Here is a 26,898-nt window from a genome sequence, read left to right as displayed (position 1 = left end):
TGCTCATTTTATGTTTGGATTTGTTCGGAAGATGCTAGAATTGTATGACATATAGCAGTGTGCACATGGACATAGAAGACAGCTCGCTTGATATTGGTGAAGATGTCCTGGAATTTGCCGAACTGACAGTGTGGTTAAAGTTGTATATTTTGTGACAATGTTTTTATCTGGATTAAAGGAGATAGACTCTTCAGAACGTGAAAATAAAAATTCGTAATCTCTGCTCTGAGAATTGATCAAGATTTTGCTGGAAAGTTTTGACATAACTATTGTACAAAAGTTGAGTCACACGTTTTTACCTTTTTATCCTGAGCTGAAAACTCACATATAGCTGATTTATGGCATATTTACACTGAAAGTTTGCTGTATGCATATTACATCAATCATTTGCACTACTCTTCAGTTACGCAAGAGGTAAAATCATTTGATAGTTATACCTGATGCAGAAACCCATAAAATACAGATTCCTGTATTTGCAACTGTTTACCCAAAAGGTCCAGCTACAACACAAGCCAAGGTATATGGCAAAATCTTTTCAGGGTTGAAACATCGAGGTCTATGGCAAGATTTGTGGTGGGAGTCTGACAAAGCCTGTCTTGTCATCAGGCCAATTCACCTCAAGTTCTGTGCATCTGCTGGGCAGCAAGGCGAGTTTCTCTGGCTAGTGATGAGTTGTCAAGAGAAGGGGATTATGGTTTGTTAAATATCTTATTAATGGCCCAACTCACCTGATTAATAATCAGCTTCTTATTTTCTAAAACAAAATAGATGTCGAGAATTCTTGATGTGGAATTCATGGCAAATAACTGGCAACTTTAACCCACCAGCAGTTCCTGAGGATCTATATCGAATAGAATAAGAATTTGTTGTCGCTTGTATTTTTGTAAATACAGTCAAATGTGTACAAGCTGCCACAATTCAGCGCCATTTTAATTACAGAAAATATCTAAAGAAATAGTTGAGACAAAGTTAGGACGAAGTTCATCTTCTGTTGCCTCGATGGCTCCTGGGTTTCTGAAGAGGCTATGGGAAACTTCTATTGAAGTTGCCCCGAGGCTGCTAAAGCAGGGATTTCCGGACCAGATCCACCGCGCTGCCACTGCTGAAGCCGATGCCGAATCCGCTGCATTGCCGCCATAGCCAGGAGGGACAGGCTGGACCCACCAAGTCACTGATGCTGAGGCCGTCGCTCAAGCCATTGCCGTCTCAGTCGCTGTCCGAAACCACAGCCACGAGGAATGTACAGGAACCACCAGGCCATTACTGCTATAGCCACAGCACAGTCACTAGGAGGAACAGGCCAGACCAACCGACAATGAAGCCTTTGATAAAGCCGCAATCATTATGGCCACAAGGAACGGGCATCTGGATCCATCATACTCCCACCGCCACAGCAGGCTCTCGTAACCAAGTTCCTCCACCACAGTCACAGAAAAGTAGAAAAGATGAAAAAAGAAGAAATTATATAAAAGAGGAAGAAAGAAACAAAACAAAAAAAAGCAAAGAAGAATGCGGCTAGTAGTGGGAATGTACGGCCATAGAGCCCAAACACTTCCTATCCTGGCACTGACACTCAAACATATGCCATAGGAACTAGTCACATTCACCTCTTGCCCATGGACATTGGTATCTCACATGTACTAGCCTTTAAGAGCCATCTGCAATCCACTCACACCTCACTTCTGCTCTTCAATGTTGCACTTCAAGTTGCACCAGTAACTGTCATTGCGTATGATCAGGGTCATGCACCCAGTTCATGGACTGAACCACGATGAATCTCTGGGCTGTTCAGTTGCTCACTAAGAGAGCTGACTCACTTTGAACTTATCTGGATTCTAACGGCATCACTGCCTTGCATTGCCTTTTTGTCCTTTGCCCCCTGCTGAGCCAGAGATACTGAGCTCACGATACTGCTGTATTGCGAAGCTGTTTAGTACAGGCACAAAGCAACCAAACTTATCATGGTTGTCAGCAATCTTTGATCTATTCAAGGGAGACAGCCTTTGGTCAGGGGGTCCCAATACAGGGATCCAATGCTGCCTCCAATACCAGTCCAGGGGCTGGAGCACAGTCAGTAAGCACCCTGAGATAGTCCAATTCAGCATCCAGTCCTAGGTCTAGGTAAGGAGCTGAATGGTAGGCAGCCCACCACCCGTCTTGACTCTTTCACCCTAATGAGGGCTGTTTTTCTTCTGGAATGGAAGAGAGGCATGTATTGTGGGAGATGTCTTGAGCAAGGAAATAGGTATCACAGACAGCATGCAGAGTCGGTGGTTTCGGTGATTGAGGTGGGCAAGAGCGAGTTGGGAAGGTGTTATTGGCAGTAGTGGGAGTGGCTGAGCATCAGCCTTGGTGGGATGTGGGTACAATAGCAGAGATCGAGTGAGTGTGAGATGTCAGAAGAGAAGGTGGTGGTACTTATATTGGTGGAATGGAGAAGGTCATTCTTATTTGTACATTGCTGGCTATTCCTACACTGAGACTTCACTGAACCACATGGCAACTTCAGACCAGCTGGCGTGGTCTGTTGTTGTAGCTTTCTCTGCCATTCCTGGGGCGAAGGGATAACTTGCCTGTGCACCATCTCATCCAGGACCCTGCCCACAATACTGGGAGTCAAGTTTTTTCCCTGCCATGTCTGGGACAAATCTCAGGAACTGTGCAGGGCAGTTGCACACTGACAGCGCTTATCCAGGTTCACAAAAGACCTTGAAAGATGGTGCTGGTCCAAGAGATGCTTTAGTCTTGTATGAATGTGGGTGTTTCTGGTAAGGACCATTGTCGAGTTGCTCCTGGACTGATTGGCTGTGGCTGAGTAGATCATATAAAGGACTATGATGAGTCAGCAACATTGCTGTGGTTATGGAGTGATTTGCAGGTCAAACTGAGTCAGGAAGGCTGAATTCTTTCCCTAAAGGATATGTGTAGCACTAGATAGATTTTCATGAGAATTGTTTTTACAATGTTGGCCATGAGACCAGTTTCATTTTTAATTCCAGAATTTATTGAATTCAAATTTCACCAATTTTTTTTTCTGACTTTGTGAGCTTCAAGCCTATAGCCCGAGAAACATGAGCTTAGGTCTCTAAGTTACTAATGCAGTAGCATTATCAGAGAGCATTGTCTCACCCAGAATGATGGCTTGATGGCAAAATAAAAATGTTTTTCATCATGTCACAAGATAATGAAAGATCTAAAGAAAGGAGATTATGTATGTTTTATTCAGGCACCAACTGTTTATACTAATTTCCAGATGTGTTGCAGATTTTATTTTTGTGTACATACAATGTCAGAAAATTTGGATGAAATTTCCAAGAGACAAACCGGGTTGAGAGGCCGAGTTAAATTGTAACTTGATTTCCTTGTAAGTACATCTTAGGAGATTTAAGGCACTAAGTTTTGATGCAAAAAAATGAATCCTAATATTGTATTCTATGATAATGTTTTCAGAAAAACTCACAGAAGAGTACAAAATAACACATGTAAAAGCTTCACTGGCAAAGATGAAAGTATGGGCAGAAAACCTGCTCTGTTGAGATTGAATCCTGTTTGAAACCAAGTGCTTGTGTCATCATTAGTGTTTCCACTTGAGCTTGTTTATCCAAAATTAACTGATATGAATGGTGTTGCATTGGCACTGATTCCATATATCCAAATCATGCCTGGTTAGGGTGTAGTCTAGAGCTGTTGTGGCACAATGGTAGTGTTCCGGCCTCATTGTCCAGCAGGTTCAGGTTCAAGACCCATTTGCTCCAGAGGTACACACACATGTCTGAATCGATTGGAAATAAATATGATGCATGTATAACATATTCATTATGTACCTTTACTATGCGAAGCTCTGAGAGTAAACTTTGGAGGTTCGTGGAAGGTAGTGATGAGAAAAATAATGTAGTAATGAAAGCAGATTTATAGTGAAATCCTCCATTACAAGATTGTATTAATAGGGATGGTCATGCCTCACTTCTTTCTAAGATTGATCTCTTGAGGGAGTACTGTTAAATACCAATGAGAACTAAAGTTAAATAAGACATAGGAGTGGAAGTAAGGCCTTTCGGCCCATCGAGTCCACTCCGCCATTCAATCATGGCTGCTGGGCACTTCAAATCCACTTACCCGCATTCTCCCCGTAGCCCTTAATTCCCCGAGACAACAAGAATCTATCAATCTCTGCCTTGAAGACATTTAGCGTCCCAGCCTCCACTGCACTCTGCGGCAATGAATTCCACAAGCCCACCACTCTCTGGCTGAAGAAATGTCTCCGCATTTCTGTTCTGAATTTATCCCCTCTAATTCTAAGGCTGTGTCCACGGGTCCTAGTCTCCTCACCTAACGGAAACAATTTCCTAGCATCCACCCTTTCCAAGCCATGTATTATCTTGTACGTCTCTATTAAGTCTCCCCTTAATCTTCTAAACTCCAATGAATACAATCCCAGGATCCTCAGCCGTTCCTCATATGTTAGACTTACCATTCCAGGGATCATCCGTGTGAATCTCCGCTGGACACGTTCCAGTGCCAGTATGTCCTTCCTGAGGTGTGGGGACCAAAACTGGACACAGTACTCCAAATGGGGCCTAACCAGAGCTTTATACAGTCTCAGTAGCACAATGGTGCTTTTATATTCCAACCCTCTTGAGGTAAGTGACAACATTGCATTCGCTTTCTTAATCACAGACTCAACCTGCATGTTGACCTTTAGAGAATCCTCGACTAGCACTCCCAGATCCCTTTGTACTTTGGCTTTACGAATTTTCTCACCGTTTAGAAAGTAGTGTGTGCTTTTATTCTTTTTGCCAAAGTGCAAGACCTCGCATTTGTTCACGTTGAATTCCATCAGCCATTTCCTGGACCACTCTCCCAAACTGTCTAGATCCTTCTGCAGCCTCCCCACTTCCATAGTACTACCTGCCTGTCCACCTAACTTGGTATCATCTGCAAACTTCGCTAGAATGCCCCCAGTCCCTTCATCCAGATCATTAATATATAATGCGAACAGCTGTGGCCCCAACACTGAACCCTGCGGGACACCACTCATCACCAGCTGCCATTCTGAAAAAGAACCTTTTATCCCAACTCTCTGCCTTCTGTCAGACAGCCAATCCTCAATCAATCCCAGTAGCTCACCTCGAACACCGTGGGCCCTCACCTTGCTCAGCAGCCTCCCGTGTGGCACCTTATCAAAGGCCTTTTGGAAGTCTAGATAGACCACATCCACTGGGTTTCCCTGGTCTAACCTACTTGTCACCTCTTCAAAGAATACCAACAGGTTTGTCAGGCATGATCTCCCCTTAGTAAATCCATGTTGACTTGTTCTAATCAGACTCTGCTCTTCTAAGAATTTAGAAACCTCATCCTTAATGATGGATTCTAGAATTTTACCAACAACCGAGGTTAGGCTAATTGGCCTATAATTTTCCATCTTTTGTCTTGATCCTTTCTTGAACAATGGGGTTACAACCGCGATCTTCCAATCATCCGGGACTTTCCGTGACTCCAGTGACTCTTGAAAGATCTCAACCAATACGTCCGCTATTTCCTCAGCCACCTCTCTCAGAACTCTAGGATGTATCCCATCGGGGCCAGGAGATTTATCAATTTTAAGACTTTTTAGCTTTTCTAGCACTATCTCTTTTGTAATGACAACCATACTCAACTCAGCCTCCTGACTCCCTTTAATTGTTGGGATATTACTCCTGTCTTCCACTGTGAAAACTGACGCAAAGTACTTGTTAAGTTCTCCTGCTATTTCCTTATCTCCCATCACTAGGCTTCCAGCATCAGTTTGAAGTGGCCCAATGTCTACTTTTGTCTGTCGTTTGTTTCTTATGTATTGAAAGAAACTTTTACTATCATTTCTAATATTACTGGCTAGCCTACCTTCATATTTGATCCTCTCCTTTCGTATTACTCTCTTTGTTATCCTCTGTTTGTTTTTGTAGCCTTCCCAATCTTCTGATTTCCCACTATTCTTGGCCACTTTATAGGATCTCTCTTTTTCTTTAATACATTTCCTGACTTCCTTTGTCAGCCATGGCTGTCTAATCCCTCCCTGGATAATCTTTCTTTTCTTGGGGATGAACCTCTGTACAGTGTCCTTAATTATACTCACAAACTCCTGCCATTTTTGCTCTACTGTCTTCCCTGCAAGCCTCTGCTTCCAGTCTATTTTTGTCAGTTCCTCTCTCATGCCCTCATAATTACCTTTATTTAACTGTAACACCATTACATCCGATTTTGCCTTCTCTCTTTCAAACTCCAGACTGAACTCTACCATATTATGATCGCTGCTTCCTAAAGGTTCCCTTACTTTAAGATCTTTTATAAAGTCTGGTTCATTGCAAAGCACTAGGTCCAGAATAGCCTGCTCCCTTGTGGGCTCCATGACAAGCTGTTCCAAAAAGAGATATCAGCCATTCATATAACTCATTTGGTGGAACAATGCCAAGTCTTGCCGTTCAGATTTAAAGATGCCCCAACTACATTAAAGACTTATGATTCAAATCATAGCTAAAGTGCCAAACTATGTAATTCCCCATTCCTAACACTAAAATTTCTGGGAATGCATGGCTTTAATCAAAACATTGTGCCCAAGTTCATTCAATCAGCATACCTCTATCAGATTTGTTATGAGAACAGGCAGAGATGGCATGGTCATCACAGTGCGAAATAGCCTTTGAAAAGCTGAAGGCAATCCTATTAAATGAAACATGTTTACCGTCCTGAATTTATGATTTAAGATGTGTATCACGTTAGTAACTTGGGGTTAGGTGTAGTTTTATTGAATGATGATGAATTGGAAATAATGAAGACGGTAAGGCTCTTATTTAAAGGAGAGTTACTTCACAATGGAAAAAGGAATTTGGGATTATTATTATGATTATTGAATGTTTGACATTTTGATGTCTGTCCACTAAGGTTGCAAAGAAGCAGTAATATAGAATTGCTATAATCCTGTAGTTTTTATAGAGAAATTTAAGGCTCAGTATGAAAAAACATTATTCTGAAACTAATATTGAATTAGAGACAGGAACTCAACAAAATTAAAATGAGAATCAGTAATAAAGAACATTAGGTTACTAAAGAATAGACCAAATGATTTTCAAGCCAGAGCTTTAATGGCCAAAGGTAACAACATTGTGGATTGTAAAGATACCTCGCGGTGCAGGTTCATAGATCCTTGAAAGTGAAGTCATAGATAGACAAGGGGGTGAAGAAATTGTTTGGTATGCTTGCCTTTATTGGTCAGTGCATTGATTGTAGGAGTCGGGAGGTCCTGTTGAGTACAAGGCAATGGTTAGGTTACTTTTGGAATACTGCATTCAGTTCTGGTCTCTCTACTTTAAGAAAGATATTGTGAAACTTGAAAGGGTTCAGAAAAGATTTACAAGGACATTGCCAGGGTTAGAGGCTTTGAGCTATAGGGACAGGCTGAATAGGCTGGGGCTGTTTTCCCTGGAGCATTGGAGGCTGAGGGGTGACCTTACAGAGGTTAGCCAAGGTCTTTTCCCCAGGTGAGGGGAGTCTAAAACTAGAGGGCATAGGCTTAGCGTGAGGAGGGATCTTTTTAAAATGGACCTAAGGGGCAACTTTTTCACACAGAGGATAATGCGTGTATGGAATGAGCTGCCAGAGGAAGTGGTGGAGACTGGTACAATTACCATATTTAAAAGGCATCTGGATGGGCAAATGCATAGGAAGGGTTTAGAGCGATATGGGCTGAATGCTGGCAAATGGGACTAGATTAATTTAGGATATCTGGTTGGCATGGACAAGTTGATATGAAGGGTTTATTTGTATGCTATTCATCTCTATGATTCGATGACTCTAATTAAAATCTTTGAAATTCCACTTGTTATCCTGATATTTAATAAAGTTGAAAGGGGAAAAACTAGAGAATTCTACATCAGTTGGCCTTGCAACTGCTGTAGGGGAAATAACTTAAATATGTAAATTAAGGATAAAGTGACTGCACACATTGAATATTTTCAAAGAGTGTCATTGTGGATTTAAGAAGCTTAAGGCGTGTCTGAGGAATCAGATTGAAATATTTGAGGCAGTAACTAAAGTACTGGTCAGGGGAATGTTGATAAATTAAACCAAAAGAGAAAATGCTGAAAAATCTCAGCAGGTCTGGCAGCATCTGTAAGGAGAGAAAAGAGCTGACATTTCGAGTCTAACTGACCCTTTGTCAGAGGCTTTGAGCTATAGGGACAGGCAGAATGGGCAGGGGCTGTTTTCCCTGGAGCCTTGACAAAGGGTCAGTTAGACTCGAAACGTCAGCTCTTTTCTCTCCTTACAGATGCTGCCAGACCTGCTGAGATTTTCCAGCATTTTCTCTTTTGGTTTCAGATTCCAGCATCCGCAGTAATTTGCTTTTATCGAATGTTGATAAGTGTTATTTATCAGATTCTTCAGAAGTTGTTGGATAAAGGCCCTCAAAAGATGGTTACTTAAAATTGAAACCTATCCATTCAAAGACAAATTATTAACCTGGTTAGCAAATCACCTGAATGACAGGAGACAGAGGATGTGGCTGATGAACAGGGGTCCTATTTGTTAGGTATGACTAATGATGTTCTACAAGATTCTGTGTTTGGCACAGTAACTTTTCACTACCTTTATTCATAACTAAGATGATGAGATAGAAAGTTATGTGCCCAGAATTGCTAATGACACAAAGATAGGCAGCAACATAAGTGCTATCGATACAAGTATAACACTGCAAGGGGATATTGCTTGAGCAAACGGACAAAACTTGTAAATCAATCATCATCATCTATGCATTGTGAGTAATTCATTTCGGAGTTACTGAAAGAATACTTTCTAAATGCTAGATAGACAAAATCATTGATGATCTGAAGAGCCTTTACAGTCCAGATACATAATCATTAAGGTATACCTGTTTGGGTAAAAAAAAATGAGCAATAAAGGTGATAAGGTGAAATCTAGAACTGACAGCTTTTAATTATTGACAGATATTAAAGGATGTGACACCAAGCTCTCACATTATATCAAATATGAAGCTGGGTCACCGATCAAATATGATTGTACTGAATGATTTAATAGGCTCAAGGGCCAGAATAGTTTACGTTTGTTCCTGTTCTCTAACCAGTCTCAAACTTTAATGTCCTCTCAATAATGGATTGTCCACATATACACTTGATAACTTCAAAGTGTTCTAGCCTTGTAAAATGTCTTATTACTTCTTTGCTACCATCCAGATGTGCCCTGTTTGCAAAAGTCAAAATATTACTGGCCTTTCTATGACTTCATTTATTTGCATTCACGTTTTCTCTAAGTGTGACCACTAAATTAATTAATAGTATCCCTTTTAGTTTATCCATTCCTAGTTTTTCTTCCCAAAATACACAATAAGACAGAAGCAGAAGTAAGCATTTAGCCTTGAGTACATTAAATAACCCAATCTCTGTAATCCTTTGAGCTAAAGAGTTCTACTTATTCATAACCCTTTAAAATAATCATTCTTCCTTATCTCTCAGTGGGTGATCCCTAACTCTTGAGATTTTATCTTCTCACTATAGACTCTCCCACAAGGGGAAACGACCTCTCAGCATCGGAAAAGTCATGCATCTATAATTTAGCTGCCTCTGTTACTTACTTGGTTTTCCACTGTTTAGTAAAACTCTCTTGGCTGTTATCCAAAGTCCCTACTTTTAAAAATATTAGTATCATGATCGCAGTTGCAAAGTCTATATCGTCTCTATGTACCATCAACAAAAGTGAACTCATTGCCTTTCTCTGAGGCTCGCCACTGTAAGCTTTCTTCAATCTGCGCAACCCCTTTAACCCTTAGTTTTCTATTCAACAGTTTCTGTCTGACCTACTCTATTCTTTTTTGTATCGCATTCTGACTTTGTAAGTTTTTTGTGAAACATATTATCAAATGATATTCTCTTCATCCTCTGGAACCATTTGTCTGTTCAACTTCACACTTCAGATTAGATTCTCTACAGTGTGGAAACAGGCCCTTTGGCCCAACCAGTCCACACCGAAGAGGTAACCCACCCAGACCCATTTCCTTCTGACTAATGCACCTCACACTATGGGCAATGTAGCAAGGCCAATTCACCTGATCTGCACAGGTTTGGACTGTGGGAGGAAACCCACGCAGACTCGGGGAGAATGTGCAAACTCCAGACAGACAGTCTCCCGAGGCTAGAATTGAACCTGGGATCCTGGTGCTGTGAGGCAGCAGTGCTAACCACTGAGCCACTGTGCCACCCAAGAAGTATTAAATTTTTCAAACATAATTTCTCTTAACCCATTCTGCTTGACTTGTCCACAGTTACAACCCCACCAATTTCTTAATTTCTTTCCTCAGTAAATTATATTGCAAAACTGATGTTAGACAAATTGAGTCTATGTTTATTCAGATAAATGTATTCACCTAGCCAAGAGAGCCGTAGAAATGTACAGCACAGAAGAACCAAAGAAACCCACTCCCCTGCTTTTCCCCAATTGCCTGTTCAAATTCCCTGTTCAAGTATATTCTTGGCATCTAAGTTGAGCCATTTGAAAATTATTCTTGAACCTGCTTCCATCTTCCTGCCATAATAATTTCCTGCTTTAAAAAAATCTCATTTTGACCTCTGGTTCCTTTGTCAATTACCGTGTGTTTGTATCCTCTGGTTCCTGACACTTTTGCCAATTGAAACAGCTAATCATTATTTACAGTGTACAAATACTTTATTTTATTCATTTGCCATCCTAATTGCTCTGGGTTTGGTGCTGGTTCTGAGTGAGGATGCTTTTACTGTCTTTATTCTTCTGGATGGTAGAGATTGAGAGTTTGGAGCAAGGTGTCAAAGAAGATATGGTATGGTTATTTGAACTACACTCACTCAGACAAGTGGAGATTATTTAATCAAACTCCTGACTTGTGCCTCGTAGCTAGTGGACAGGTTTTGGGGGATTACTTAGCTCTAATCCCAGCCTCTGACCTGCTCTGGGTGCCACAGTACTTATATGGCTGGCCTTTTTCAATTTCTCGACACTGCTAACCCCCAGGTTGTTGATAGTGGGGGTGATGATAATGCAAGTGTATCTCAAGAGATGATGGTTAGGTTCGCTCATGGAGATCATCATTACCTGCATATTGTTCAGGGTTTAATGCTTGTGGATATGAACTATATCAGTTTCTGAGCATTGAATGGTATTGAAAATATGCAATCATCAGTGACCGTCCCTACACACAGAGCATGGGTTGTGACTTGATTCCGTTCTGGAGTCCATCGTAAACCAGAACATAATGCAGGACAGTGGAAAGCAGCTGTTTGCTACTGTCAGAAATGTTTATATGTTGAGTCTTTAAAATATAATCCGTGCACGGGATTATGTTTATAAGTTAGACATTCATACTTTTAAATTGGGCCTGGATTTTCTCAGAGTCATGGAAATTCCTGGCCTCAGTCAATGGTGTTGGGACTCAGGATGTTGAAATCCTGCTCCCATTTCTGAAGATCCCAGTTTTCCTGGATGCTGAAGAGACTGAAGACTGGATATGATTTTGAGAGGCCTTTTGTTTATATGTAAGCAGATGAGACTTCAGGCCAAAGTGGTCATGTTTTAGCAGTGACCTGTATAAAGAGAGGGGCGTGGTCAGTTCTGAAAGCTGAGCAGTTCAGCCCAGAACTAGTTAAGGAGTTCAGCCGTATGGAAACAAGCTGCTTGACTCTCTCTCCTTCTGCCCTTCTAAATTCACCCAGTAAGCATTTGTTTCATTTTTATTGTGTTTCAAGGGGTTTGCTTATTGGGACTATTGTGCATATTCAGAACAGCGTAATTAAGTCTAGTTTGGATAGTCAGAGTTCTGTAGGGTTTCTTTATTCTGTTGGGTACTTTATTCTGTTCTTTGTGATTCAATGTGTAATTTAGTGAATAAATTTTTTGTCTGTTTTAAAACCTGGTGGTCAACCTAACTAATTTACTCCGGGTAATTTTCACTGTACAATTACCAAAACAAATTATGAAGTTTTGGTCTAGGCTGCCTGCTTAAGAACGTTTTGAGTGGTCTGGCCTAGTCCATAACATGGGATAGGGGGACTCACTGGCGAGCCAGCATTTTTATTGCCTGTCCCTAGTTGCGCTTGAAAGGTGGATGGATTCTTGAACTGCTACAGTGAATGCTGTCAGGGAAAGAATTCCAAAATTTGGACCCAGTGGCAGTGAAGGCATGCTGATATCTTTTCCAAGTCAGAAGGGTGAGTTGCTTGGATGGAATTTGTAGGTGGTGGTGTTCCTACATATCTTCTGCAGTTGACCTTCTCGATGGAAATCGCAATTGGTTCAGAAAGTGCAGTCTGAGGATCATTGGTGAATTTCTGTAGTGCATCTTGTAGATAGTAGCAGCAGAATGTACTGAGTGTCGGTGGTGGACAGAATGGATGCATTTGGACATTGTGCCAATCAAGTGGGCTGCTTTGTCCTGGACGACGTCAAGTTTTTTGAGTATTCTATCCAGTATTTCCTGGATGGAATACTCCCCACCCTTCCAGGAAAGTGGGGTGTATTACATCACTCTTGACTTGTGCCTTATAGATGATGGACAAGCTTTGGAGAGTCAGGAGGTGAGTTACTCACCACAGTTTTCATAGCCTCTGACTTGTTCCTGTAGCCACTGTGTTTATGTGGTGAGTCCAGTTGAGTTTCTGGTTAATGATAACACCCAGGATGTTGATAGTGGGAGATTCAGTGATGGTAACACCATTGAATGCCAAGGGATGTGGTTAGATCATCTCTCATTGGTGATGGTTGTAGCCTGGCATTTGTGTGGTGCGAATGTTACTTGCCACTTGTCAGCCCAAGCCTGGATATTGTCCAGATGTTGTTGCATTTGAGCATGGATTTCTTCAGTATCTGAGGAATCGTAACTGGTGCTGAATAGAGTGCAATCATCTGCAAACATCCAATTTCTGACCTTATGATGGAAGGTCATTAATGAAGCAGCTGAAAATGGTTGAGCATAGGACACTACCCTAAGGAACTCCTGAAAAGAAGTTCTGGAACTGAGATGACTGACCTCTAACTCCCACAACTATCTTTCTATACACCAGATATGATGCCAACCAACAGATAGTTTGCTGCCAATACCTATTGATGTCAGTTTTGCTGGGGCTCCTTAATTCCATACTTGGTTAAACGCAGTCTTAATGTCAGGAGCTGTCGCTCTTATCTCATCTCTGGAATTCAGCTCTTCTCTCCATGTTTGAAACAAAACTGTAATGGGGTCAGGAGCTGAGTGGACCTGGTGGAACCCAAACTGGGCATCATTGAGCAGGTTATTGCAGAGCAGGTGCCGCTCGATAGCACTGCTGATGACATCTTCCATCACTTTACAGATGATTGAGAGCAGACTGTTGGGTGGTAATTGCCCAGGTTGGATTTGTCCTGCTTTCTCTGTGTGGGACACACCATTGTTTGGGTAGATACTTGACTTATAACTGTACTGGAACAGCTTGGCTAGGGGAGCAGCAGGTTCTGGAGCACAAGCCTTCAGTACTATTGCTGGAATGTTGTTAGGGCTCAAAACCTTTTCAGTATCCAGTGCTTCTAGCCGTTTCTTGATATCATGTGGAGTAAATACAACTGGCTGAAGACTGAAATCTGAGATACTGGAGACCACTGGAGAGGCCGAGATGGATCATGCACTTGGTGTCTGGCTGAAGATTGCTCTGAATGCTTCAGCCTTCTATTTTGCACGGATATGCTGGGCTCTTCCATCATGAAAGATGGGGATATTTGTGGAGCCCCTTCCTCCTCCAGTGAGTTGTTTCATTGTCCACCACTATTTATGATTGGATATGGCAGGATTGCAGAGCTAAGATTTGATCTGTTGGTTATGAGATCCTGCTCTGTCTATCACTGGCTACAAGTAGTCCTGTTTGATAGCTTCACCAGGTTGACACCTCATTTTAAGGTATGCTGCTGCTACTCCGAGCATACCCTTCTGCACTTTCTTTTGAATTAAAGTTGATCCCCTTGCTCGATGGTCATAGTTGAGCTGGGCCATGAGGTTACAGATTATGTTGGAGTACAATTCTGCTGCTGTTTAGGGTTCACAGCGCCTCATGGATGCCCTGTCTTGAGTTGTTAGATCTGTTCGATATCTTTCCCATTTAGCATGGTGATAGTGCCACACAACACAATGGAGGTAATTCTCAATGTGAAGGCGGGTCTTTGTCTCCACAAGGACTGTGCATGATTGCTCTTACCGACACTGTCACAGACAGATGCGTCTGTAGCCAACAGCTTGGTGAGGATGGAGTCAAGTATGCTTTTCCCGCTTGTTGGTTCCCTCAACACCTGCTGCAGACCTAGTCCTTTAAGACCCAACCAGCTCCATCAGTAGTGCTGCTACTGTGCCACTGTTGGTGGACATTGAAATCCCCCACACTGAGTACATTTTGCGCCCTTGCCGCCCTTAGTCTTTCCTCCAAGTGGTGTTCAACAACTGATGGAGGATGGTTTGTGATGGCCAGCAGGAGATTTCCTTGCACATGTTTCACCTGAAGTCATGAGACTTCACGCAGTCCTGAGTCAATGTTGTGGACTCCCAGAGCAACTCACTTCTGACCATATACCACTGTACTGCCACCTCTGCTGAGTCTGTCCTGTTGGTGGAACAGGACATATCCAGGGATAGTGATGGTGCTGTCTGAGCCATTAATGTATCTCAGAAAGGGTCCCAATCCTTATCTCTGTCAAACACCATTGTGTATTTCCACTCAATCTGGCAAACAGCTGCTTTCCGTCATTTTGTTAATCTTGTATCAGAATTGCTATTACCACCCATAATCCCAAGTAATCCCTTGTTGCTAACAAAACTATTGTGCAATATTTTATCAAATGCTATCTACACAATAATAGCTGCACTAATGAACACCCTCCATTGCTTTTTCAAAGAACTCAGTTGGGTTTCACCGAATCACTGAATGCTCACAGCATAGGAGGAGGTTGTTTGGCCAATTGTGACTCTGCTGGGTCTCCAAGAGTACAACTTACTTACAGTGTCACTCTGACAACTCTTGCACATTCTTCCTCAATAAATCATTATCCAATTCTGTTAGGTGTCTGATTTAATCTGCTTCCACGACCATGCATTCTAGATTTCACTCACTCGCTGTGTGTGAAAAAGGTTTCTCCTCAGATTGCCAATCAGCATTTATCTGTGCTACCTTGTTCTCAATCCTTTCACCAATGGAAACTACTTCCCTATCTCTATGTCCACATCCCTCATGGTTTTAAATACCTCTGTGAAATCTCTTCTCAACCTTCTCTTCACTAAGAAGAAAAGTCCTGTCTCTCCAATTGAAGTTTCTTGTCCCAGGTATCGCTGTAGTGAACCTTTTCCCTGTCTGATGTCTTCTTATCCTTCCTATCTACCCCAAAGTTCTGACATTCAGAACTGGATGCATTGCCCTATTGAAGTCCTGCCATTGTTTTTCACGGGTTTAAGATAACCTTCTTGCTTTTTCAATTAATGCCTCTGTCAGTAAAGCCAGGCACACCGTATGGTGCATTAAACACTTTCTCAATTTGTTCTTTTTTAACAGCATTTTGTCAAAACTGATATGTCTTTTTGACATACCCAGATCCAGACTGTCTGTCATTACTGAAGCATGCTCTTCCATGTGAAAATACATGAGTAATTTTCCTCTCCATTAACTCAAGGATAATTGGCTTTATCACTTTCTAATTTTTTTTCTTGACCAGGACTGTAACATTTACAACTCTCCAATTCTCTGGCATCTCACCTGTATCTAAGAAGGATTGAAAGATTGTGGCCAGAACCTCTGTGATTGTCATCTTTATTTCCTTCAATAATCAAGAATACAACTTATCCAGATTGTGTGACTTTCCTACTTAAAGCACTGCAAGCCCTTTTAAAATCTCCTCTTTTATCTATTTTTAATTTATGTAGTTTTTCTAACTGTTCCTTTTTTTTAACCATGATATTGGAACCCTTTTTAGCAGAGATGTTACTGAGACTCTCCTCTATCCTAGGCCCAATTTTCAAATACTACGGGAGAAAGGTTTGGGGCCAAATCATCTGTTCTTTCCTATCTGACTTTCTTTAACATATTTGAGTGCAGGCTAGCAGGGTTTTGACTACTTAGGCATTTAAAGTTTAGATCATCTTTACAGAAAGGATTCCTCTTTCACTGTTATCTCTCGTAATTATTCTGTATAGTGTGGTACTGGAAAAGCACAGAAGGTCAGGCAGCATCTGAGGAGCAGGAGAGTCGACGTTTTGGGTATAAGCCCATCATCAGGAATGAGGCTTGTGGGCCGGGGTGCTGAGAGATAAATGGGAGGGGTGGGGGCAGGGATGAGGGAAATGTGATATGTAAATGAAGGTGGGGGTGCAAGTGATAGGTCACAGAGGAGGTGGAGTAGATAGAAGGGAAAGGTGATGGACAGGTTAGGAGGGAAGTGCTGAGTTGGAGGCTTGGGACTGGAATAATGTGGGGAATTGGGAAATCAGGAATCTTGAAATCCACATTGATCCCATGTGGTTGCAGGGTCTCAAGGCAGAATATGAGGCGTTCTTCCTCCAGTCATCAGGTGGTAAGGGTTTGGCGATGGAAGAGGCCCAGGACCTGCATGTCCTTGACAGAGTCGTAGGTGGAGTTGAAGTGTTCGGCTACAGTTCGGTGGGATTAGAGGGTGTGGGTGTCCCAGAGATGTGATCTGAAATGATCTGCAAATAGGCGTCCTCTCTTCCCGATGTAGAGGAGAACCACATCGGGTGCAACGGATACAATGGATGACATTGGTTGTGGCACAGGTAAATTTCTGTCGAATGTGGAAGGGATCCTTTGGGGCCTTGGACGGAGGTGGGGGGGAGTGGTGTGGATGCAGGTTTTGCAGTAGATGGGGAAGGTGCAGGAGGTGGGGTGTGGGCTTGTGGGGCAGCGTGGACCTGATGAGAGATTCACGGAGGGAATGGCCTCTCCAGAACTCTGATAGGGGTGGGGAGGCAAATATATCTTTGGTGGTGAGGTCCGTTTGTAGGTGGCGGAAGTGGTGGAGGATGATATGTATGCAGAGGTTGGAGGCATGGATGGTGTGGACCGGGGGGTTGCTGTCCTTGTTGCATTGGGAGAGATGGGGTTCAAGGGCAGTGGTGCGGGAAGCGGAGGAGCTGTGCTGGAGGGTATCGTTGACCACATGGAAAGGGAAATTGCGATCTTGGAAGAAGGAGGATTTTCTAAGGTGGAATTGGTCATCCTGGAAACAGATATGGTGGAGGTGGAGGAATTGGGAATAAGGGATGATGTTTTTACAGGAGATAGGGTGGAAGAGGTGTAGCCTAGATAGCTGTGGGAGTCGGTGGGCTTGCAGTAGATATCCGTGGTTAGTCGGTCACCGGGGATGAAGATGGAGAGGTCCAGGAAGGGGGGATGTGACTGAGATGATCCAGGTGAATTTGAGATCAGGATGGAATGTGTTAGTGAAGGTGATGAGCTGTTCAACCACTTTGTGGGAGCACAAGGTAGCACCAGTACAGCCATTGATGTAGTGAAGGAACAGGTCGGGGTGGTGCCGATGTAGCTGCTGAAGATGGACCTTTCCATGTGCCCGACAAAGAGACAGGCATAGCTGGGTCCAGTGCGGGTGCCCATGGCTACCCCTTTGGTTTAGAGAAAGTGGAAGGATTGGAAGGAGAACCAACTTAGCTGCTCCAGACCTGAGCCTCTTTTCCCTCAGTCGCCAACCGAACCCTCCCTTCTCCTATTCTGTAGTACTTGTAGTCAGCCATCTGCACCTCAGAGAATATGAGTTCCCTGATGGAGGCTGTTAATCTGATCACTGGTAACTTAATGAAGAATTCTAGCATATTATAATATTATATTAAGGTCACTCTTGCCCAAGGGACCTCACACAACTGGATTGTTAATTATTCCTTTCTGATGACACAATATCCAGTCCAGTATGACCAGTTTTCTGGTTGGTTACTCAATAAAATGACCCAGAAAACCATCCAATACCTACTCCAGGAATTCTTCTTCTGTGGTATTGTTACTGATTTGACTTGCCCAATCTGTATACAGATTAAAGTCTCATATAAGTACAACCGTACCCTTTACTGTTTGGATCTCTAACTTCCTGTTTTTAGTGCCTTCCCCAGTGTTACCATACTTTGGGGATCTATTTACAACACATACTAACACTTTTTGCATTGTGGTGTTTTTAATCTCTAACCATACAGATTCCCTTTCAGATTTCCCTTTACAGACTACAAGTACTACAGAATAGGAGAAGGGAGGGTTCGGTTGGCGACTGAGGGAAAAGAGCTAATGCTCTTTCTCTTGATTTTTCCTCTTTAACCAGTGATACAATACCACCTCCTTTTTCTGTTGGGCCCTCTAAAAGCTAAATACTCCGGACATTCAGTTTCCATCCCTGGTCATCCTGCAACCATGTCTCCGTAATCCCAACTATATTATACACAATCGTATTTGTCTATGTGACTAATTCATTCACTTTATTGCAGATGTTCCATGTAAGGCCTGTCTTTTTAACATTCTTAGTCAGTTCACATTATTTTGCGCTGTGACCCTGTTTCATTGTTGCTCTTGAATTCTCTGCCTGTCAGTTCTTTTATTTCCTGTTTGGCCTTTGGTTTTTGCCCTTGTTTCTGTTTCTGCTGTCTCTCCTTATATAGGTTCCTGTCCCACTGCCATTTTAGTTTAAACCCTCTCCAATCTCACTAGGAAATGTTTCTCTGACTGCTTCACCATGATACTGCTGCAGGACATTCTTTCCTTCTATTTATGGTTTGAATTGTATGTGAGTCTACAATCACAATGTAATTCAAGGTCCATTGTAGATATTTTTAATCAGCCTTGTCAGACATGTTATGACACACTTCTACAGCAAAGGGAACTTAAATCAAAGCCTTCTGGCCCAGCAGTTAGGGACACTATAACTGCACTAAAAGTGCTTTGCATTCTGTAACATTCATAAAATAAGCCATTTTTTAAAAAAAGGATTGGATTCAAAGTTGCTTCATTTCAATTTAGAGCTGTGCTTTTTCTTTACTAGCCAAAGAATGTCACTAAGGGTTATTCTCATAAAAATACAACTTGCTTGAGCTGCACAGCAATGCCTCAGGTTTCAGTGTGCTATTCACTTGAGACAAGTGACGTAGTTCATCAAAGACTGAAATAGCAAATGTTAGAAGCATCAGTGAAAGCACAAAATATCTGCACAATTCATTTTAATGGATCTAGCTTGAAGTTAAATTGTGATGATTGGCCCTGAATGAACTGTGATTGAACATAGTACATTTTGCAAAAGGGAATCAAAAGGCTGGATCATTTGTGTTGTATTCAGAACTCTGCTGCCTATTTTGGTGGGCTTTGAGTGCAAACACTGGAGCTAAAACTGAACAAAAGATGACTTTTTGGAGTTGGAGGAGGATCCCACATCTGTCCTTAGACATGAGGACCTAGTTCTCTGGAGAAAATGCTAGCAAATGGAGGTTTTTTAAAATTATTAATATTTCTTTGGCAGTTCGCAGACCAGTTTTACTTTTCAGATTGATCCAATGTACTGAAACCTAAAATCTAGGCGAATGCTCCAGTGCAGCACTTAGGGAGTGCTTAACAGGCAACAGTGTTGTCTTTAGGATGATGTATTAATTCAATGCTTTGTTTATATGCTCACATGGATATAAGACTCTTACGGCACTATTCAAACAACAGGTGAGTTATCCCTCAACCAATATTGTAGAAACAATTTATCACATTGCAAACATGGTACATGCAAACTTTTCGTTTACAAAGTGTTTTGGAATGTCCTGAAGTTGGAAAAGGTGCCATGTAAATGCAAAATTTTCTTTCTTTTTAATGGCCTTTGATGATCTGGCCAGCTACGAAATGCATGTGACGGAATCTTGTCTCTCCTTGTAATGTTGGTTTTGTTTGGAATGTCTGGTAGCCTTGATTTTTAATCGACTCTGTGAATGTTCCAATTTGAGTCTGGATCCTGACCAATCTGGGTATGAGCCTAAATGTTCTTGACTGAAAATCACTGGAAGCATTGCAGATTTTCATCACATTGCTCTAGACAGGAGTGCTGCATTGGCACAGAGTCTGTGCCCAGGGATCCAGGGATATTGAGATCTCCCAGGCACTTCTGTGAGCAAACAAAGTGGAAGAGAATTTTCAAGTATGGTTCATGTATCATGGCTTTGGTCCCTTTGTGCTTATGATTTACATTCCTGTTGAATCATGGAACTTCTTATTCCTTTTCTTCCTTATTGTCCATCTTTCCCAGTTGCCATGCAGGTAAATAACTTCTACCAGGCTGACGTGAATTCTAAACAAAGCCTGGTTCAGTACAGTCTTTGCAAGTGCAACTCTGAGACTTTATTCACAATACTTTGTAAATAACATGAAGGAAAATTCTATAGTATTTACACAACAAAATGGAATTTACTTATTGTAAATCCATGAATGCTGGTTACTTGGTGTTTCAAATGCTTACAATGGATGTCTTCGTGATTAATAAGTCCCTGGAAGGCACAAAAACTAGGAAATTGATCTCTGTTCAGTTTAATTCCGTATGGTAATCAATTAGTGCAGACTGTTGAGAAAGAAACAGACTTGATGAATAGAAATGCAATATCGATCGCTGGTAGGGATGATGCCAAATTATATCTCCAGGTTATTCAAGTAACCCCAAAACACCTACAACTAAAACATTAGTAGACTTTAATTTAAAATGAAACAGTTGTGACAGACAATTTCTGTCTGAAGCAAAGAACAATCTGCTTTTTTTTGTAAATCAACAAACTGTGACATGATCAGGAACTTCCATGATAATAAATAGTTATTTTTCAGGCAAAAGCATTGTGACTAAACAGGAGAAAATAATCATTTTTTTGACTCAAAGACCACTTAGAGTGATCGAGTCATAGAGATGTACAGCATGGAAACAGACCCTTCGGTCCAATCCATCCATGCCGACCAGATATCCCAACCCAATCTAGTCCCACCTGCCAGCACCCAGCCCATATCCCTCCAAACCCTTCCTATTCATATAGTCATCCAAATGCCTTTTAAATGTTGTAATTGTACCAGCCTCCACCACTTCCTCTGGCAGCTCATTCCATACACATACCAGTCCCTTTTATATCTTTCCCCTCTCACCCTAAACCTATGCCCTCTAGTTCTGTCTTCCCACACCCTATGGAAAATACCTTGCCTATTTACCATACCTATGCCCCTCATAATTTTGTAAACCTCTACAAGGTCACCCCTCAGCCTCGGACGCTCCAGGGAAAACAGCCCCAGCCTGTTCAGCCTCTCCCTATAGCTCAAATCCTCCAACCCTGGCAACATCCTTGTAAATCTCTTCTTGAAACCCTTTCAAGTTTCACAACATCTTTCCGATAGGAAGGAGACCAGAATTGCATGCAATATTCCAACAGTGGCCTAACCAATGTCCTGTACAGCTGCAACATGACCTCCCAACTCATGTACTCAATACTATGAGCAATAAAGGAAAGCATACCAAACACCTTCTTCACTATCCTATCTACCTGTGACTCCACTTTCAAGGAGCTACGAACCTGCACTCCAAGGTCTCTTTGTTCAGAAACACTCCCTAGGACCTTACCACTAAGTGTATAAATCCTATCTGAATTAAGCTCCATCTGCCGCCTCTCAGCCCATTGGCGCATCTGGTCCAGATCCTGTTGTAATCTGAGGTAACCCTCTTCACTGTCCACTACACCTCCAATTTTGGTGTCATCTGCAAATTTACTAACTGTACCTCTTATGCTTGCATCCAAATCATTTATGTAAGTGACAAGAAGTAGAGGACCCAGCACCGATCCTTGTGGCACTCCACTGGTCACAGGCCTCCAGTCTGAAAAACAACCCTCCACCACCACCCTCTGTCTTCTACCTTTGAGTCAGTTCTGTATCCAAATGGCTAGTTCTCCCTGTATTCCATGAGATCTAACCTTGCTAACCAGTCTCCCATGGGAAACCTTGTCGAACGCCTTAATCAAGTCCATATAGATCACATCTACTGCTCTGCCCTCATCAATCCTCTTTGTTACTTCTTCAAAAAACAAGTTTGTAAGACATGATTTCCACGCACAAAGCAATGTTGACTATCCCTAATCAGTCCTAGCCTTTCCAAATACATGTACATCCTGTCCCTCAGGATTCCCTCCAACAACTTGCCCACCACTGACGTCAGGCTCACTTGTCTATAGTTCCCTGGCTTGTCTTAGCCACCCTTCTGAAACAGTGGAACCATGTTAGCCAACCTCCAGTCTTCCGGCACCTCACTTGTGACTATCAATGATACAAATATCTCAGTGAGAGACCCAGCAATCACTTCTCTAGCTTCCCACAGAGTTCGCAGGTACACCTGATCAGGTCGTGGGGATTTATCCACCTTTATGCATTTCAAAACTTCCTCCTCTGTAATCTGGACATTTTTCAAGATGTCCCCATTTATTTCCCTACAGTCTATATCTTCTATCTCCTTTTCCTCAGTAAATACTGATGCAAAGTACTCGCTTAGTATCTCCCCCATTTTCTGCGACTCCACACATAGGCTGCCTTGCTGATCTTCGAGGGGCCCTATTCTCTCCCCAGTTACAATTTTGTCCTTAATGTGTTTGTAAAAAGCCTTTGAATTTTCCTTAATTCTATTTGCCAAAGTTATCTCATGTCCCCTTTTTGCCCTCCTGATTTCCCTATTAAGTATACTCCTACTGCCTTTATACTCTTCTAAGGATTCACTTGATCTATCCTGTCTATACCTTGCATATGCTTCCTTTTTTTTTAACCAAACCCTCAATTTCTTTAGTCATCCAGCATTCCTTAAACCTAACAGGAATATGCTTTATCTGGATTCTCGTTATCTCATTTCTGAAGGCTTCCCATTTTCCAGCCATCTCTTTACCTGCAAACATCTGCCCCCAGTCAGCGTTTGAAAGTTCTTGCCTAATACTGTCAAAATTTGCCTTTCTCCCATTTATAACTTCAACTTTTAGATCTGGTCTATCCTTTTTCATCACTATTTTAAATCAAATAGAATTATGGTCCCTGGCCCCAGAGTGCTCCCTCACTGACACCTCAGTCACCTGCCCTGCCTTATTTCCCAAGAGTAGGTCAAGTTTTGCACCTTCTCTACTAGGTACAACCACATACTGAATCAGAAAACTTTCTTGCACACACTTAACAAACTCCTCTCCATCTAAACCCTTAATGCTATGGCAGTCCCAGTCTATGTTTGGAAAGTTAAAATCCCCTACGATAACCACCCTTTTATTCTTACAGATAGCTGAGATGTCCTTACAAGTTTGTTTCTCAATTTCCCTCTGACTATTAGGGGGTCTATAATATAATCCTAAGAAGGTGATCATCCCTTTCTTATTTCTCAGTTCTATCCAAATAACTTCCCTGGATGTATTTCCGGGAATATCCTCCCTCAGCACAGCTGTAATGCTATCCCTTATCAAAAACGCCACTTCCCCTCCTCTCTTGCCTCCCTTTCTATCCTTCCTGTAGCATTTGTATCCTGGAACATTTAGCTGCCAGTCCTGCCCATCCCTGAGCCATGTTTCCGTAATTGCTGTGATATCCCAGTCTCATGTTCCTAACCATGCCCTGAGTTCATCTGCCTTTCCCGTGAAGCCACTTATAATGAAATAAATGCAGTTTAATTTATTCATCCTACCTTGTCCCTGCCTGCCCTGACTGTTTGACTCACTTCTGTTCTCAACTGTACCAGTCTCAGATTGATCTCTTTCCTCACCATCTCCCTGGGTCCCACACCCCCCACCTTACTAGTTTAAATCCTCCTGAACAGTTCTAGCAAATTTCCCTGCCAGTATATTAGCCCCCTTCCAATTTAGGTGCAATCTGTCCTTCTTGTACAGGTAATTTCTACTTCAAAGGAGCTTGCAATGGTCCATAAATGTGAGTCCTTCTCCCATATACCAGCTCCTCAGCCATGCATTCATCTGCTCTATCCTCCTATTCCTGCCCTCACTAGCTCGTAGCACCGGGATTAATCCAGATATTACTACCCTCGAGGACCTTCTTTTTAAATACCTACCTACTATCTGTAATCTCCCTTCAGACTCTCAACCTTTTCCCTTCCTATGTCGTTGGTTCCGATGTGGACAATGACCTCTTGCTGCCCCCTCCCCTCCTTGAGAACATTCTGCACCCTCTCTGAGACATCCTTGATCCTGGCACCAGGGAAGCAACACACCATTCTGACTTTTCGCTGCTGGCCACAGAAACATCTGTCGCTACCTCGGACTAGAGATTCCCCTTACACTGTTGGTCTCTTGGAACCTGACATACTCCTCATTGCATTAGGACCAGTTTCAATACCAGGAACTTGGCTCTTCGTGCTATATTCCCCTGTGAATCGATCACCCCCTTCATTTTCCAAAGCAGCATACTTGTTTGAAATGGGGATAGTCACAGAAGACTTCTGCACTAGCTGCCTACCTCTCTTACCTTTCCTGGAATTAACTCATCTACGTGACTGTATCTGAGACTTTCCCCCTTCCTATAACTGCCATCAATCACATACCATTGCTATTACAAATTCCTCATTGCCTGTAACTGTCTGTCCAACAGATCCATTTGATCTAATAGGATTTGCAACCAACAGCATTTATTACAGATATAATCCGCCGTAACCCATAAACTCTCCTTAAACTCCCACATCTGACAAGAAGCGCACATCACTCTACTAAAGGCCATTTTTGCTTCTTCACATTCTACAGACCCAGAAAATAACACCGTCTTATTCCTCTACAAAACACTGCCCTAGGTAAAATTAATAGTTACGGGCTTATATTTTAAGTTTAATCAAGAGACATATATCAAAAAATATATAATCAAGAAAGAACCCACTTGACTCCCTACTGCAGATTTTCTGTCGGCCACACTTAAAACAATTCAACTATCTGTTTCTGTGCCTTGAGTTCGCCCAAACAGTTCCTCCAAATTCAGTTGTGAATTTCACTGTTTGTTAATTTTTGCAGACGCACTCCGATGTCCAGCAATACATGAATTCAAACAGCAAAGCCAGTATCTCTGCAGGTTCACTGTGGTGTCAGTTTCTTTCTGTCTCTCTCTCCTGCACTGACCTCACAATGTACTTCCTTTGTCTGTTCTTCTCCCTTTTAAAATTGCTGTCGTTTTGACTTTTTTTTCCCCCAAAGTTCCAAAACAATGCAACAGCATATAAAACAGTACTTGCTGCTCCTGGAATTCGAGGAAATCTCCAACACTTAAAATACCTCAAAAAAAGAGCAGCAGTTACAGTCAGAAAGTTTTCCTGTCCTCCATCTTAGATTACCCAGAATCCTTTGTATTCAGTATTCATGAGGTTATCTTTTAAACAAAATGAATAAATAAAGTGAATTGAATTATAATCTTATATTGCTTTTCTGTAACCTTGTGAAAAGTTTAACAAGGCACTGAGTTCAAAATGTATCCCAGACCAGAAACTTACAAACCTGTCTGTGGAATCATGCCAGGGAGCATCCAACTTAATTGACCACATTTTGGGAAAATAGTATAGTAGAATGGCTGTTCATAAAACTGATCAAGCAATTTGCCACTGATAAAGGTATAGTAAGACAGTAGGTTGCAAAAAAATGCAATAAAATTTACAGTTATTGGAACCATTTTAGCAGAGGGAGATTTAGAAGAGCATTTGGGAGTACTATTTGATGAAGTCACTATTACCATTCTAAGAGAGAAAAAAAGAAATCTGACAAAGTGTTTATAAAATGGAATTAAGAGGATGTATAGTCAAATCACAGCAAAAAAAGATACAGCCATTTTTACAATGGCTTGTGAGACTACAGATTTCACAATGCACTGGTCTGACTATATATAGGCCAGTACTCTGGTTCAAAAGCCAATTTCCCTACGTTAGACAGAATGCAGAAGAGAGTGTTGCATAGTATAAAAGGGAAGGCTTGGGAATGCTTTGCGGTTCAGCAAAAAATAACTTAAGGAGGACTTCATCAGGCCTTATAAAATATTAAGTGGCATAGATTAAGTCATCGCAGGTTGTTTCAAGTTAGCGTCCTAAGAAGACACAGAGGTAGGTAGTAAGAAAATCTTGTTTTTCTAGAAGTGATACACATTTGCAAATCTGCCAAATAATGTAGCAGAAGCAAGAGCATTGATATCACTTAAAACATAATGAGATGGTGTGATAGGAGAAGAAATGTATTAACGAGATGGGTTTCAATGAAACACTCTTGATGTTTCCTAAATTTACACCGTTTGGCAATAATCTGACTTGCAATCAGACAATAACTGAAGAACCTTGTACCTAATACAGATAATTTACTAAACCCTGCTGTAGACGTAGTGTTTCAGGAATATGCAGCCGAGTCTTTGAACTATGCTGTGATGTGACGTAGAAGGTTGCAATAAGAGGTGCTTAGGTCAATGATGACTATTGCAAGAGCCTCATATATATTGCACAGAATCACAGAAGTGTTATGGTGCATTCTACCCATCTTGAGAATACGCTGGCTGCTGAACTGAGCATAGTGATTTAGTGACCCCCTCAGTCCTTTCTTTCATATACCATTTCTGTTAATCATTCAATATCCTTCGAATACCTCAATTGACTTTACCACCAGCTGGTTTCCAGGCAATGTATTCCAGACCAAGCCACTGGTTGTGCGAAAATATGCCGTCTTTATTCTTTTTATGAATGGGAACAGTTTCTCCCTGTCTGCTCTATCCAGATTTTCCTGATTTTGAAATTCTCTATCAGATCTCCTTTTTCTCGCCTTCTTTCTAAGGGAGATATGGTCCAAGGTCTCCAATCTCTCCTCAGAATTGAATTCTCTTG

The 26,898-nt window shown here is 41.8% G+C and overlaps 1 protein-coding gene across 9 annotated transcripts in view; it reads left to right on the top strand.

The window, feature by feature from the left end:
- The window catches only part of gabra2a (gamma-aminobutyric acid type A receptor subunit alpha2a), a 261,180-nt gene that overhangs the window by 93,240 nt on the left and 141,042 nt on the right, over positions 1-26,898 (top strand). For 8 of the 9 annotated variants that reach the window (XM_072568481.1, XM_072568518.1, XM_072568500.1 and 5 more), the window contains exon 4: positions 19,707-19,733. The exons of the other annotated variant lie outside the window; for it this stretch is intronic. In XM_072568481.1, the coding sequence (XP_072424582.1) occupies positions 19,707-19,733 (27 nt within the window). The remainder of the gene's footprint in view (positions 1-19,706; positions 19,734-26,898) is intronic. 9 annotated transcript variants of the gene reach the window in all.

The sequence above is a fragment of the Chiloscyllium punctatum genome, chromosome 1 (genome assembly GCF_047496795.1).
Source record: "Chiloscyllium punctatum isolate Juve2018m chromosome 1, sChiPun1.3, whole genome shotgun sequence".
Lineage (NCBI taxonomy): Eukaryota > Metazoa > Chordata > Chondrichthyes > Orectolobiformes > Hemiscylliidae > Chiloscyllium > Chiloscyllium punctatum.
Note: the sequence above shows the minus strand (reverse complement) of the source record. Positions and strands in the feature narration are given on the sequence as shown.